General features: G+C 43.5%; 1 protein-coding gene across 2 annotated transcripts in view; it reads left to right on the forward strand.

Moving 5' to 3' along the window:
- Nucleotides 1-15,473, forward strand: part of NIPA1 (NIPA magnesium transporter 1) — a 99,935-nt gene that overhangs the window by 76,432 nt on the left and 8,030 nt on the right. For both annotated transcript variants that reach the window (XM_049906047.1, XM_049906048.1), the window contains one exon: nt 10,759-10,919. In XM_049906047.1, the coding sequence (XP_049762004.1) occupies nt 10,759-10,919 (161 nt within the window). The remainder of the gene's footprint in view (nt 1-10,758; nt 10,920-15,473) is intronic.

The raw sequence follows: 15,473 nt of genomic DNA on the forward strand, positions 1-15,473 counted from the left end.
CTTCTATTCCTATTTTGCTGAGAGTTTTTATCACGAATGGGTGTTGGACTTTGTCAAATGCCTTTTCTGCATCAATTGATAAAATCATGTGATTCTTGTCTTTTGTTTTATTACATTAATTGTTTTTCTAATGTTGAACCATCCCTGCATACCTGGTATGAATCCCACTTGGTCATGGTGAATGATTTTTTTGATATGTTGTTGAATTCTATTGGCTAGAATTTTGTTGACGATTTTTGCATCTATGTTCATGAGGGATATAGGTCTTTACCAGGTTTTGGTAGCAGGGATATGCTGGCTTCATAGAATGAGTTTGATAGTATTCTTGTCCTTTTCTATGTTCCGAAATATCTTTAGTAGTAGTGGATTTAACTCTTCTCTGAAAGTTTGGTAGAACTCTGCAGTGAAGCCGTCTGGACCAGGGCTTTTTTTGTTGGGAGTTTTTTTTTATTACATTTTCAATCTCTTCTTTTGTTATGGATCTATTTAGTTGTTCTGCCTCTGTTTGTGTTAATTTAGGTAGGTAATATGTTTCTAGGAATTCATCCATTTCTTCTAGGTTTTCAAATTTGTTAGATTACAGTTTTGCATAGTAATCTGATATGATTCTTTTAATTTCAGTTGGGTCTGTCGTAATGTCACCCATCTCATTTCTTATTTGGGTTATTTGCTTCCTCTCCTGTTTTTGTTTTGTCAGTTTGGCCAATGGTTTATCAATTTTGTTGTTTTTTTTCAAAAAAACAGCTTTTGGTCTTGGTAATTCTTTCGATGGTTTTTCTGTTTTCTATTTCGTTTAGTTCAGCTCTAATTTTTATTACTAGTTTTCTTCTGGTGCCTCTGGGTTTCTTCCGTTGCTCTCTTCTCCATTTGTTCTAGTTGTAGGGATAATTCTTTGATTTTGGCCCTTTCTTCTTTTTGGATGTGTGCATTTATTGATATAAATTGACCTCTGAGCACTTGTTCCGTTGTGTCCCAAAGGTTCTGATAGGAAGTGTTTTTATTCTCATTGGATTCTATGAATTTCTTTATTCCATCCTTAATGTCTTCTATAATCCAGTCTTTTCTGAGCAGGGTAATGTTCAGTTTCCAAGTGTTTGATTTCTTTTCCCTGTGCCATTACATTTAGTGATATACGGGAATTATGATTTACAAGTAGCATTAGTACAAAAAACATTACTAAGGATTCTGTATGATCTGGTACCAGAGGAGGTGACACCATGAGTTGCTGCACTGGGTGACACTAACCCTAGTTACCCTGCTGCCACAGACCAATCTAAACACATGGGTGTGGCTGTGATGTAGTAAAATTTTATAGGTAGGCCACACTTTGCATGTGTATGAGTTACCATGAGTCTCACTTAGGACTGTTTTTTTTTTTTTGTGCATCTCATTGTCAGTAATACTGCTACATACAGTGTTGTAGCACGTAGTTTGCTGATGTGACCATTCTCAGATATTCACTTGCAGATATTCAAAGATCGGATTTATAAAGATACTCATAGTAAAAGGCAGTAATAGTGAAAACTAAAAAAGACAGATTTGACTTACATCAGAACTGACTTACAATGGAGTCACCGGAAGGGAATCCCATCATAAGTTGGGGATTACCTGTACTTACAATAACAGGCAGAGGGCCAGACTGTGCCCATGAGCCATACGTTTGCTGACTCCTGATTTACGTTACAGAGCTTTTGCCTGCCTTTCATTTAATCTCAGCTCAGAAATCAGTAGGCTCTAATTACTGCAGCCTAGGAGGGACACAGGGGCTCTGATGGCACGGTGGTTAAGAGCTTGTCTGCTGACCAAAAAGTCTGCGGTTTGAGTCCACCGGCAGCTCCTTAGAACCCTATAACGCAGTTCTACTCTGTCCTATAGGGTCACTATGAATCCAGATCTACTCCACGGCAACAGGAAAGTGCAAGGAGAAAGGTTTTGAACCTAGATAATTGGTTATTTCCAGCTGGGGGAGGTGAGTGATAACACCGCCTCCATTCTGGTGGCCCTGGGGTTGGCCATATCTAGCCACAGAGGGCAAGGCCAGTCCTATATGAGGAACAGACTCAGAAGATGAGCTGTTTCTTTTGGAAGCCTTTGGTGTGTTCGTTGAAACTTGATGACTTCCACTGACCTGGGAGCAGCCCTGTCTGTACAGGTAGCCTGAAAGAACTTGCCTCCACCTTGGTGGAGCCTGTATCTCATATTGCTTTCAAGCATCAGCCTTATTTTTATGTATGCCTAACCTGTGGTTAACTTCAAAGGGAAAAAAAGACAAATGACACAGTACTGTTTAATTTGTACCCTGGAATTTTAAAAGGGATTTTTTAATGGTGCAATTTCATGACAGTTTGGCATCATTGTCCAGGCTCCTTCCTATCTCTCCGCTTTTGTTCATGGTGACCCTTTTCCACCTTGGCATAGCTTACCCATTGTCCCAGACTGATTCCAAGCCTGCTTCTTCTTCTGTGAGCCTCCTACCTCTCTGTGGTTTCCACTTCTCTGGGCAGCTACATGGAGACTCTTGGAGCCCCTTGATTTAAAATCCAGTCATGTGTTCTTATACTATTTGTCAGTTTTAATGATGTAGCTTATTTCCCCAGCTATACTGCTTGGGGCTCCTTGAGGACAAAAGCTGTCTGGCACTAGGGGCACAGAGTGGTATAAGAAGAGTTAGAAGTGCTGACCTTATGAATGTATTGTCACCAGGGTTTCACTTCTTGAAAGCTTTGTGGCTGTGGGTCAAGATCATGTGTCAACTTGGCTGGGCCATGATTCTCACTGTTTATATGTGATCACTCTCATAATGGAATCTACTGTGAGTAACCAGTTTAAAGAGAGTTTTCTTGGAGGTGTGGCCTGCATTCAAATATAAGCAGATGTCCTGGCTTTTTGCTCACTCTGGATCATGTGGCTGCCTCCTGTTCATCTGACCTCCAGTTCTTGGGACTTGAGCTGTCAGCTTACCTGCTGATCTTGAGCTCGCCAGCCCCTGCAGCTATGTGAATCAGAAGAAGTCTTGCAGTCTTGCTTGCCAATCTTGGGATTCGTTGATATTCACAGCCTGTGAGCAAGAGCCCTGCTTGCCAATCGGCCGATCTTGGGTTCGCCAGCCCCTGCGGCTACCTGAATCAGGAAAAACCTCTATCCTAATCCATGAACTTGGGACGTTTCCAGCCTCTACAATTGCGTGAGCTGTTTCTTTGATATAAATCTCTCTGTACATTTATACACTTTATTTGTTTTACATCTCTAGAGAACCCAGCCTAAGACACTTGATACTGAGAGCAGTTCTAGAGAAACAAAATTGTAAAGATGAGTTTTCTAAATTGGTTTTCAAGTCTGGTTAGTCTTAAAGATGTTGATGACTCTGCTTCCAGCAGTAAAGAGGGCACTGCTAATCCGTGGTATGAGGCGGTGATACAATTATGCAAAATATCACCACCAGTAGATCAGGTATCCGTGAAAGACGAGGCTCTGCGTGAACACGTGTGATATCTTTCTACAGTTTTGTCAGAATGAGAAGTACTAGGAAGCTGGTTGGTTGGTCCTACTTTTGCTAGACAAGCTGGTGAAAGAAAGAAATGCACTCAGGGCTTCAGAGTCAAAGCTCAAGTGCCACATAAATGACCTCAAGTCCTCCCCTTGTGCTTTGAAAGAAAGCCTTATTTCTTGTAGTAACAGAGCTGAAACTGCCAAAAACCAGACCCAGAGTCTTATTGTAAGAGTGGCTGAATTGCAATGCCAGCTTAATTGCCAACCTCGAGAAGTGTCTGAAGTTAAAGTAGGGGCATTGACTGGGAAGAAATAGGATCCTGAAACTTTGATGGGGACATATGGGCAGATAATCAGGAAGCTGGAGACACTGAGCCCCTAAATTCTTTTGAATCACTCCTGCTGCAGAACCACTCCTATCTGAAGAGATTGCCTCATATTTGTCTGCTAAACCACCCTGCCCAGAAAAACCATTAGCCCCTCTATTCCCATCTAATGTGATTAGCTCTAGCACAGCAGCCTCTAAAGAGCCCTTGCCTGAATCATTGCCTGGGGCATTGCCTAAGGCAGAATGCTGAATGTTCTCAAAACAATTCCACACTACCAATTCTGGCTTCTAGACCTATAACTAGGCTTAAGTCCCAGTGAGCCGCAAAAGGTGAAGTACAAAATGTGACTCAGGAGGAGGCATGCTACACTCCAAAAGAATTGCTTGAATTTTCTAATACGTACTAGCAGAAACCTGGGGACTGTGTGTGGAAATGGCTATTAGGGTGTGGGATAATGGTGCAAGGAACATAAAGATGAATCAGTCTGAGTTTATTTATATGGGTCCACTAAGCACAGATTCTTCATTCAATGTTTCAGCTCGAGAAGTTGGGAAAGGATTGAATAGTTTATTTGGCTGGGTTGCTGAAGCGTGGATCATGAGGTGGTCTACACTAAGACAAGTTGAAATACCAGACCTGCCTTGGTATACTGTGGAAGGAGGTATCCAAAGGCTTAGGGAAATTCACGTGCTAGAGTGGATTTATCAGGTTAGATAGACAGACCCACACATGGAGTGTCCAGAGGACACACCTTTTACCACAACTGTGAGGAACAAATTTGTGAGGGGAGCTCCAGCATCCTTGAAGACTGCTGTGATTGCTATTTTTATGTAAATCAGATTTGACGGTGGGAACTGAATTAAGACACCTAACTTCAGTGTGGCTGATCGGACCTTGTGGTAGTAGGGGCCAGGCGGCCTCACTCAATCAAGAAAGACAAGGTGAGTGTGGTTACAGTAATGGATAGCTGAGTCGTATGGACTTATGGTGTTGGCTACTTAGTCATGGTGTCCCTGGGAGTGAAATAGATAGAAAATCTACTAAATATTTATTTGATCTATACAAGCGGGTGAATTCTAGGTCAGGCAAACAGCAGTCAAGTCAAATCACCAGAATAAAGAGTCAAGGTCCCTAAGTCAATTCCCAGATTTGAGCGAGTTTAACGACCCACAACCTCTTGAATGAAATGGGGGCCGGGTCTGCTAGAGGAAGGACTTGAATACGGTGCCTTAATTTTTTACTGTTAATCTTTCTCCCAGCCTTCCCTAACGTGACCTATGGCCTTTTACGAGAGTGATTATTCACTGGGGAAAAGGAAATAATCAGACTTTTCGGGCATTACTGGGTACTAGCTCTGAACTGACACTAATTCCAGGAGACCCAAAACATCACTGTGGCCCACCAGTCAGAGTAGGGGCATGTGGGGGTCAGGTTATTAATGGAGTCTTGGTTCATGTCTGTCTCACAGTAGGTCCAGTGGGTCCCCGAACCCATCCTGTAGTGATTTCCCCATTTCCAGAATGCATAATGGGAACAGATATACTCAGCAACTGGCAGAACCCCCACATTGGATCTCTGACAAATAGTGTAAGGGCTATTATGATAGGGAAAGCCAAGTGGAAGCCATTAGAACTGCCCCTACCTAGGAAAATAGTAAACCAAAAGCAATACCACATTCCTGGAGGGGTTGCAGAGATTACTGTCACCATCAAGGACTTGAAGGACGCAGGGGTGGTGATTCCCACCACATCCCCATTCAACTCGCCTATTTGGCCTGTGCAGAAAACAGATGGATCTTGGAAGATGACAGTGGATCATTGAAAGCTTAACCAGGTGGTGACTGCAATTGCAGCTGCTGTTCCAGATGTAGTTTCATTGTTTGAGCAAATTAATAAGTCTCCTGGTACCTGGTATACAGTTAATTAGTTATCTGGCTAATGCCTTTTTCTCCATACCTGCTTTGAAGGGACATCAGAAGCAGTTTGCCTTCACCTGGCAAGGCCAGCAGTACACCTTTACTTTCCTACCTCAGGGCTGCATCAACTCTCCAGCCCTGTTATAATTTGGACTGCAGGGACCTTCATTGCCTTTCCCTTCCAGAAGACATCACACTGGCCCATTACATTGATGACATTATGCTGATTGGAGTTAGTAAGGAAGAAGTATCAATGACTCGGGACATATTGGTAAAACATTTGCATGCTACAGGGTGGGAAATTAATCCCACAAAAATTCAGGTACCTTCCACCTCAGTGAAATTTCTAGGCAACCAGTGATGTGTGGCATGTCAAGATATTCCTTCTAACATGAAGGATAAGTTATTGCATCTGGCTGCTCCCACAACTAAAAAGGAGGCTCAATGCCTAGTGGGCCTCTTTGGGTTTTGGAGGCACATATTCCTTATTTGTGCTACTCTAGCCTATTTATGAAGTGACTCGAAAAGTTACTAGTTTTGAATGGGGCTCAGAACAAGAGAAGGCTCTGTGACAGGTTCAGGCTGCTGTGCAAGCCACTCTGCCACTTGGGCCATATGATCTGGCTGATCCAATGATGCTTGAAGTGTCAGTGGCAGATAGAGATGCTGTTTGGAGTCTTTGGCAGGCCCCCACTGGTGAATCACAGAGCAGACCCTTAGGATTTTGGAGCAAAGCCCTGCCATCCTCTGCAGATAACTACTCTCCTTTTGAGAAACAGTTTTTGGCTTGTTCCTGGGCCTTAGTAGAGAGTGAATGCTTAACCATGGGCCACCAAGTCACCATGCAGCCTGAGCTGCCCATCGTGAACTGGGTGTTGCCTGACCCACAGGGTCATATAGTTGGACGTGCACAGCAGCACTCTATCATTAAACGGAAGTGGTATATATGAGATCAGGCCCAAGCAGGACCTGAAAGCACAAGTAAGTTGCCCGAGGAAGTGGCCCAAATGCCCATGGTCTCCACTTCTGTCACATTGCCTTCCATCTCCCAGTCTGCACCTGTGGCCTCATGGGGAGTTCCTTGTGAACAGTTGACTGAAGAAGAGAAAACTCGTGCCTGGTTTACAGATGGATCTGTGTGATATGTAGGCACCACCTGCAAGTAGACGGAGGCAGCTTTACAGCCCTTTTCTGGGACCTCCCTGAAGGATGGTGATGAAGGAAAATCCTCTCAATGGGCAGAACTTTGAGCAGTGCACCTGGTTGTTCACTTTGCTTTGAAGGAGAAATGGTCAGATGTGTGATTTTATACTCATGGGCTGTGGTCAGTGGTTTGGCTGGATGGTCAGGGAATTGGAAGGAGCTTGATTGGAAAATTGGAGACAAGGATTTATGGAGGAGAGGTATGTGGATAGGCCTCTCAGAATGGGCCAAAGAAGTGTCTCATGTGAATGCTTACCAAAGGGTGACCTCAGCAGAGGATGATTTCAACAATCAAGTGGAAAGGGTGATGCATTCTGTGGAAGCTACAACCATCATTGCTCAATAGGCTCATGAACAAAGTGGCCATGGTGGTAGGAATGGAGGTTATACATGGGCTAAGCAACATGGACTTCTTCTCATCAAGGCCAATTTGGCTACAGCCACTGCTGAGTGCCCAATCTGCCAGCAGCAGAGACTAACACTGAGTCCCTGATATGGCAACTTCCCTCGAAGTGATCAGCCAGCAACCTGGTGGTAAGTTGATTACACTGGAGCACTTACTTCTGTCATGGAAAATGCAATATTTTGTGCTTAGTGAAATAGACACTTACTCTGGATATGGATTTGCCTTCCCTGCATGCAATGCTTCTGCCAAAACTACCCTCCATGGACTTATAGAATGCCCTATCAATCATCATGGTATCCCACACAACATTGGCTCGTATCAAGGGACTCACGTCACAGCAAATGAAGTGCAGCAATGGGCCCATGCTCATGGAATTCACTGGTCTTACCATGTTCTCCATCGTCCTGAAGCAGCTGGCTTGATAGAACAATGGAATGGCCTTCTAAAGACCCAATTATGATGCCAGCTAGCTGGCAATACCTTGCAGGGTTGGGGCAGTGTTCTTCAGGAGGCTGTATATGCTCTAAACCAACATCCAATATACAGTGCTGTTTCTCCCATAGCCAGGATTCATGGTTTCATGGATTGAATTGTGTCCGCTCAAAATATCTGTCAACTTGACTAGGTCGTGATTCTCTTGTATGATTGTCTGATTGTCTACCATTTTATGTTCTGATGTGATTTCCTTATGTGTTGTAAATCACTATGATGTAATAAGTTGGATTAGTGGCAGTTATGCCGATGAGGTCTATGAGATTAGATAGCATCTTAAGCTAATCTCTTTTGAGATATAAAAGAATGAGCAGAGAGATATAGGAAACTCACACCACCAAGAAAGCAGCGCCGGGAGTAGAGCGTGCCCTTTGGACCTGAGATTCCTGCACGGAGGTGCTCCTAGACCAAGGGAAGACTGATGAGAAGGACCTTCCTGCAGAGCTGACAGAGAGAGAAAGCCTTCCCCTGGAGCTGATGCCCTGAATTTGGACTTGTAGCCTACTAGACAGTGAGAGAATAAATTTCTCTTTGTTAAAGCCACTTACTTGTGGTATTTTTGTTATAGTAGCAGTAGATAACCAGGACACATGGTTCCAGGGATGGAAGGGTGGAAATGGAGGTAATACCACTCACTATTACCCCAAGTGAGCCCCCCCAAGATCTTTGCTTCCTGTCCCTGCAACCTTACGTTTTGTAGGTCTAGAGGTGTTAGTTTCAAAGGGAGGAACACTCCCACCTGGGGACATATCACAGATTCCATTGAACTGGAAGCTAAGAATGCCACCAGCCCACTTGGGCTCCTTACGCCTCTGGATCAACAGGCAAAGAAAGAAGTTACCGTAGTGGTTGGTGTGATTGATCCTGATTATCAAGAGGAAATTGGATTGATATTACATAATGGAGGTAAAGAATCGTATGTCTGGGATGCAGGAGATCCCTTAGGACATCTGTTAGTACTACCTTGCCCTATGATTAAAGTCAATGGAAAACTACAGCAACCCAATTCCAAGATGACTGCTAATGGCCCAGACGCTTCAGGAATGAAGGTTTGGGTCACCCCCCCAGGCAAAGAACCATGATCAACTGAGGTGCTTGCTGAGGGCAAAGGGAATACCGAATGGTTGGTAGAAGAAGGTGGTTCTAAATACCAGTTATGGCCATGTGACCAGTTGCAGAAACTGGGACTATAATTGTTATAAGTATTTCTGCTTTATATGTGTGCATCAAATATTTTTTTCTTCACTTATTAAATAAAAGATGTAAATGAGGCTAGTGCGTTTTCGGTTGTACGTGTGTTAGTTGTATCATGTTAGGCACAAGTATGACTTTATAATTGTCTTTACTCAGAGACTATGTATGGTTTAAGGAGATGTGTACATGTGCCAAGTTAACAAGGGGTGGACTGTGATGGTTAAGATTGTGTGGCAACTTGGCTGGGCCATGATTCTCAGTGTTTATATGTGATCACTCCCATGATGGGATCTACTGTGAATAGCCAATCAGTTTAAAGAGAGTTTTCTTGGAGGTGTGGCCTGCATTCAAATATAAGCAGACATCCTGGCTTTTTGCTCGCTCTGCATCCTGTGGCTGCCTCCTGTTCATCTGACCTCTGGTTCTTGGGACTTGAGCTGCCATCTTACCTGCTGATCTTGGGCTTGCCAGCCCCTGCATCTACTTGAATCAGGAGAAGCCTTGCGGTCTTGCCTGCCTATCTTGGGATTCGATGATGTTCACATTCCATGAGCAAAAGCCCTGTTTGCTGACCTGGTGATCTTGGGTTTGCCAGTCCCTGTGGCTACATGAATCGAGAGAAGCCTCTATCCTAATCCATGGACTTGGGATGTTCCAGCCTCTACAATCGCGTGAGCTGTTTCTTTGTTATAAATCTCTCTCTATATATTTAGGAAACCCTGGTGGCATAGTGGTTAAGTGCTATGGCTGCTAACCAAAGGGTTGGCAGTTTGAATCTGCCAGGTGCTCCTTGGAAACTAAATGAGGCAGTTCTACTCCGTCCTATAGGGTCGCTATGAGTCGGGATCGAATTGAGGGCACTGGGGGTGGGATATATATTTATGTGCTTTACTGGTTTTGCTTCTCTAGCTGACCCAGCCTAAGACAGTGGCCTTAGTTCAATGCCGATTCTGTGTAAGGTTCTCTTTCCTCATCTTTAAAATGAGGATTAAAGGAAAATAATCCAGGTGTGCCCTCATCCATTGATGTTCACACCCCCAAGTGTCTTCACCAGGAAAGTGAGAATAACCAGTCCTGTAAGTTACTGACAGCCTAGGTTCTCTAAAAAAAAAACCCAGGTTCTCTAGTTCAGATTATATACTAGTGTTATACAGATTGTACTAACTTCTACTAATACCATCAGGGAAAGAAGCAGCACACTACAAGCTTTTAGATTATAGATATTTTATAAAAGATACTTTTTTTTTTCATTAAAAAAGTAACATGACCATAATTTAAAAGTTTTGGGCATTAGAGAAGAGAAATAATCACCCATACTCCTACCATAATGCAGTTAGTATTAGCACTTTTATTTTTTTCCTTTTGTGCATTTGTTAACATTGTTGTGATCATGCATTACTTGTAATTATTTTAGAAATTTTTGTATCCTACTTTCCAATACTTTTATTTTTTTTGTCAATCATAAACCCTTTTTTCCTACTCTGGTATATCCCATAAATACTGAAGTAATGTTATTAGTTAATAGTGTCTTTAACTATTGGCTATGCAGGGATTTGGTATGAAATCCTATTTGTGTTGAAATAACCACTTCAATAAATATTCCTAATCTTTCTATTCTTCAAAATTGATTAAAAATAATTAAAATATTTATAAAGAAAAGTGTCTGCAGTAAGCAAAAAAGGATCAGATCATTTGATTTAAACTTTAATCATATCTTTTTGTTATTGAAGGTCCATTTTAGCTTCTTATCTTCTGAAGGAAAAGCTCAACATTTTGGGCAAATTGGGGTGTCTGCTAAGCTGTGCGGGTTCTGTCGTGCTGATTATCCACTCCCCCAAATCTGAGAGTGTGACGACTCAGGCTGAGCTGGAGGAGAAGCTGACCAATCCAGGTAACTCCTTTTTAGCAACACTGCCAGGAAAACTTGCCCAGAAAGGCACAAGGAATCTTGACTTTTAAAAACCGTATGTTTGTGATACTTCCTGGAGGTTTAGTTGAACGATTTGATCTATCCTTTCATCTGTTATCAAACATCTTATTGTCATCATGCACACCGACTGTAGGCTTTCCATCTTCTCTAGCTCTGTCCCTCTGGTGTGTGAGGACTCACTCTGGACTCTTTCTGGAGGTGCCTCAGGAGCCTGGGTTGGAGCCAGAGTGAGCCTGGTTGGGTCCCTGTTCCTCACTGGTGATCACTATTGAACACCTCCTGGAGGACACCTCACAATGGGTGTCTGAAAGGAAGCTGTCGCACCTTTTCTCTCAACTCTTTTTCCCTGCATGGGTTCCTCTTCAGCCTTTTGCACCTCTGGCTTCTTAAAAGACCTCCGTACTTGTTTGTCCTCTCTCCCATCCCTCCCCTGGATCCCTCTGCTGTTAGACTGCTTTTCCTAATCTTCCCGTCAGGCAGGAGGCCCCTTCTCGTTCCTTCTAGGACCTTTCCGGCCTGCAGCTTCCCAATGTCCCTTTCCCCAAAGTTCTCTCAGGCTGCCCGCTCCCACTCCCCAAAAGCTGAGACCCCAGTGAGCTCCCCCCCAGGTAAGCCTGGTCTTCCCAGCCTAGCACATCGCAGACTGCCAGCTTGTGAAGACACTGAGAGGCCTGTGTGTGAACACGCCTGCTTCTCCCAGCCTTGACCTTATCCTCCCAGCGGGGTCGCTTGCTCCTCCGCACACTCCTGTGGTGGGTGGGCCCCATCTGCAGTGGTGGCCAGGCCTCCTCAGGGACCCGTGCCTGCCCTCGGCATCGCCGCTCTCCTCTGTGATGCTTGTGTGTCTGCAGCAGTGTTCCCCTCAGATCTGAAGCTCTTTGAGAGTATAAACTGGGTTTCGTTTGTCTCTCCCCACCCGTACCCGGTTGTTGTGGAGTCGATTCCAACTCACAGCGACCCTGCAGGACAGAGCAGAACTGTGCGGTGGGGTTTCCAAGGAGCGGCTGGTGGATTCAAACTGCCATCCTTTTGATTTGCAGCCAAAGCCTAACCACTGTGCCACTAAAAAAAAAAATTATTTTTTGACCCATCATAACTTGCTGTTTTTGACACATGCAGTAAAAAAAAAAAATCTACGCAATTACATTGGCCTCAAAGTATAGGTTTCTACTAAATTACTTCCGGTAGACTACCATCAAGGCGCTCTGGTGGCACAGTGGTGAAACTGGTCTTCTAACTGAAAGGCTGGCCGTTAGAACCCACCGGTGGCTCCCTGGCAGAAAAGGCTTAGACCTCCTGTAGAGACTTCCGCGTAGGAAACCCTGTGAGGAAGTTCTACTGGAAATCTCCTGTAAGACACACAACAACAACAGACCGCCAACAATTCCAGATGGGTGCTGGCACACAACTACCTCCGTATCCAAATATAGATGTCTCCATTACATAAAAATGGGCCGTTATTTTGTAGCTCTCAAGGAGCAGTGATTGGCATAGCAACAGATGTGGGTAAAATTTTTAAAAGTGATTCATGGTGAAATTAGTCAAGGCTATATCTCTGTGTAATTTTTTATCTCTAAAGTTATTAGTATGATATTCACTTCCATAAAAACCAAAATATGTCCAATATTGTGGAAATGAAAGAGTACAATGATATGAATAAAGATCTGAGAACTAGGTATGAGTGCCCTTAAGGGCTACTTTATTTAAATTTCAGAAGAACTTTGTTCGTTTGTATTTTTTTATTGTTGTAAAAAATATAGATAACTTTTGCCAATTCAGCATTTGTCACCTGTATAATTCATTGAAGCCAGTTACATCAATCGTGTTGTTCAAACATCACCAATATCCATCCTCATAAATAAAAACTTTATGCTAGCTGGACAGAGATTGCTCTTTCGCCTTCCCTTTGTCCCTGGTGACCAGCCGTAAAGAGAAAAGAAGTGCTGATATGTCTGACAACATAGATAAACCTTGAAAACATGCTGAGTGAAACAAGTCAGACACAAAAGGATGAATATACTATGGTTTCACTAATATGAAACACCTAAAATAGGCAAATGTGTAGAGACCAAGTGCTTGATGAATGTGGGTGATGCTAATATATCCAGTCATAACTTATTATTTATATAAAAATGTGTCTCATTTGAATAGCACCATAACAATTTGCATGAAGATAATAATGGTAGCAAAAAAATATATTTTTTTAAACATGAAAAACTTTTGAGTTTCTTACCTAGAATATAAGATGGCATTATTCTGGTCACTGAGTTTATTAGATTAAAAGGTTCTTTTTTTTTTTTTTCCATTGTCTTGTCAAGTAACTGTCTCAGAAAAATTAGAAATCAGCACTTGTTTGTATTTCTCAAACTCCTGATATGTGAGCTCTAAAATTCAAAGAGGGGAAGGACAGGAAAGGCTAGAAAGAAAACTCTCTAAAGAGAGTATAGTCATATAAAACTAATTCTCAGTGAGAGCAAAAATTGGTTGTTGGGGGTAAAAAAAACTTACTCTTTTTATGTGTAAAGCATGTCTATACATACAGTACCTAAACAGATACACAGTTTATCTGTGGTGGTAAAATCTTTTGAGGGTGGGCGTTTAGGAAATAATGTCTAAAATGGTTCCTGAGGAAGATAAAGAAAGAAAAAGAAATTTGAAAAATTCTGATGTAGAGTAAGAGTCACCAAGCTGAGGGGCTTTTACTAAAGATAAAAATGAGAAATTAAGGTTGCTCACTGCAGACAGTTTTCCTGGGTCTGGATTGTTTTTTGCAGCTGCACAGTGCTCACAAACAGTTTCTAGGGCACTAGGGCATGTTGTCCTCACTCCCTCCTCGCCAGCACGGCCAGCTAGTCGCCTCTCCTTTCCTGCCCCTCTCCACTGCCCACTGCCACCTCCAGCCATTTTACTGCCTGGGGCCCTTCTCAAATGTAGTCTGGATTACCCTTTCCCAACTTAAAAGCCCTTTGCAACTCCCCCTTCTCTTGAGAGAACCTTGAGAGAACTGCTTTCCACACTGCTGCCTTTCTCGCGACAGAGCTGCCCACTTCCATTCAGACTGTTTCTAATTCTCTACTTTCCCTACACTTTTGTTTGTACACGCTGCTCTTTCTGCCCTCCCCACTACCATTTCTCAAGTTTGTTGGTCAGGCTCCCAGACATCTTTCAGCTGTCATTCCAGGGTCTCCTCCCCCTGGAGAGTCTTCCTGGATTCCCCCCATCCCCCAGAGTAGGGCCAGGGGCCCTGCGTCAGAATCTCCAGAGCTCCTCTCTGTCCCCTGTGGGAGGGTACCTCCCAAGGCCTTCTTGCTAGTTTGCATATCCACACCCTACTAACTTTGCCAAGCTCCGTTTCCAGCCCTAGAGCGGATTCTGACAAATGCAGTAGAACTGTCCCACAGGGTTTCCTAGGCTGTAGATCTTTACAGAAGCAGACTGCCACATCTTTGTCCCATGGAGTGGCTGGTGAGTTCAAACCACCAAGCTTTTGGTGAGCAGCTGAGTGCTTTAACCACTGTGCCACCAGGGCTCTTAACTACATGAGAAGATGTATTGAAGTAGGCAGAGCTACACCACATGAGGAGTCACTGAGAATCTGGCAGCTACAAATACGGATTGATGTGGGGTGTCCTGTTACTGATTCAAACACTTGGGGGGGTCTTGCATCAGCAATGTGATCCTCAGGAATAAGGAATTACTCTTTTTTTGGTAAATTTTTTTTTCCTATTGTACTTTAAATGAAGGTTTACAGAGCAAGCTAGTTTCTCATTAAGCAATTAGTATACATATTGTTCTGTGACATTGGTTGCCAACTTGACATGTCAACACTCTCCCCTTCTGGACCTTGAGTTCCCCATTACCAGTTTTCCTGTCCCCTCCTGCCTCCTGGTCATTGCCCCTGGGCTGCCGTGCCCATTTGGTCTCATTTTGTTTTTTGGGCCTGTCTGATCTTTGGCTGAAGGGTCAACCTCAGGAGTGACTTCATTACTGATACCGATATAAGGGTGTCCGAGGGCTATACTCTCAGGATTTCTCCAGTCTCTGTCAGACCAGTAAGTCTAGTCTTTTTTTTTTTTTGGTGAGTTAGAATTTTGTTCCACATTTTTCTCCAGCTCTGTCTGGGACCCTGTATTGTGATCCTTGTCAGAGCAGTCAGTGGTGGTAGCCGAGCACCGTCTCATTTTGCCGGGCTCAGTCTGGTAGAGGCTGTGGTAGTTGTGGTCCATTAGTCCTTTGGACTAATCTTTCCCTTGTGTCTTTGGTTTTCCTCATTCTCCCTTGCTCCAGACGGGGTGAGACAGTGGAATATCTTAGAGGGCTTCTCACAGGCTTTTAAGACCCCAGATGCTACTTACCAAAATAGAATGTAGAACATTTTCTTTATAAACTATGTTATGCCAGTTGAGCTAGATGTTCCCTGAGACCATGGTCCCCACAACCCTCAGCCCAGCAATTGGGTCCCTCAGGGAGTCTGGATGTGTCTGTGGAGCTTCCATGACCTTGCTTTGACCAAGT

Source organism: Elephas maximus, chromosome 13 (assembly GCF_024166365.1).
Source record: "Elephas maximus indicus isolate mEleMax1 chromosome 13, mEleMax1 primary haplotype, whole genome shotgun sequence".
In the NCBI taxonomy this organism is placed as follows: domain Eukaryota; kingdom Metazoa; phylum Chordata; class Mammalia; order Proboscidea; family Elephantidae; genus Elephas; species Elephas maximus.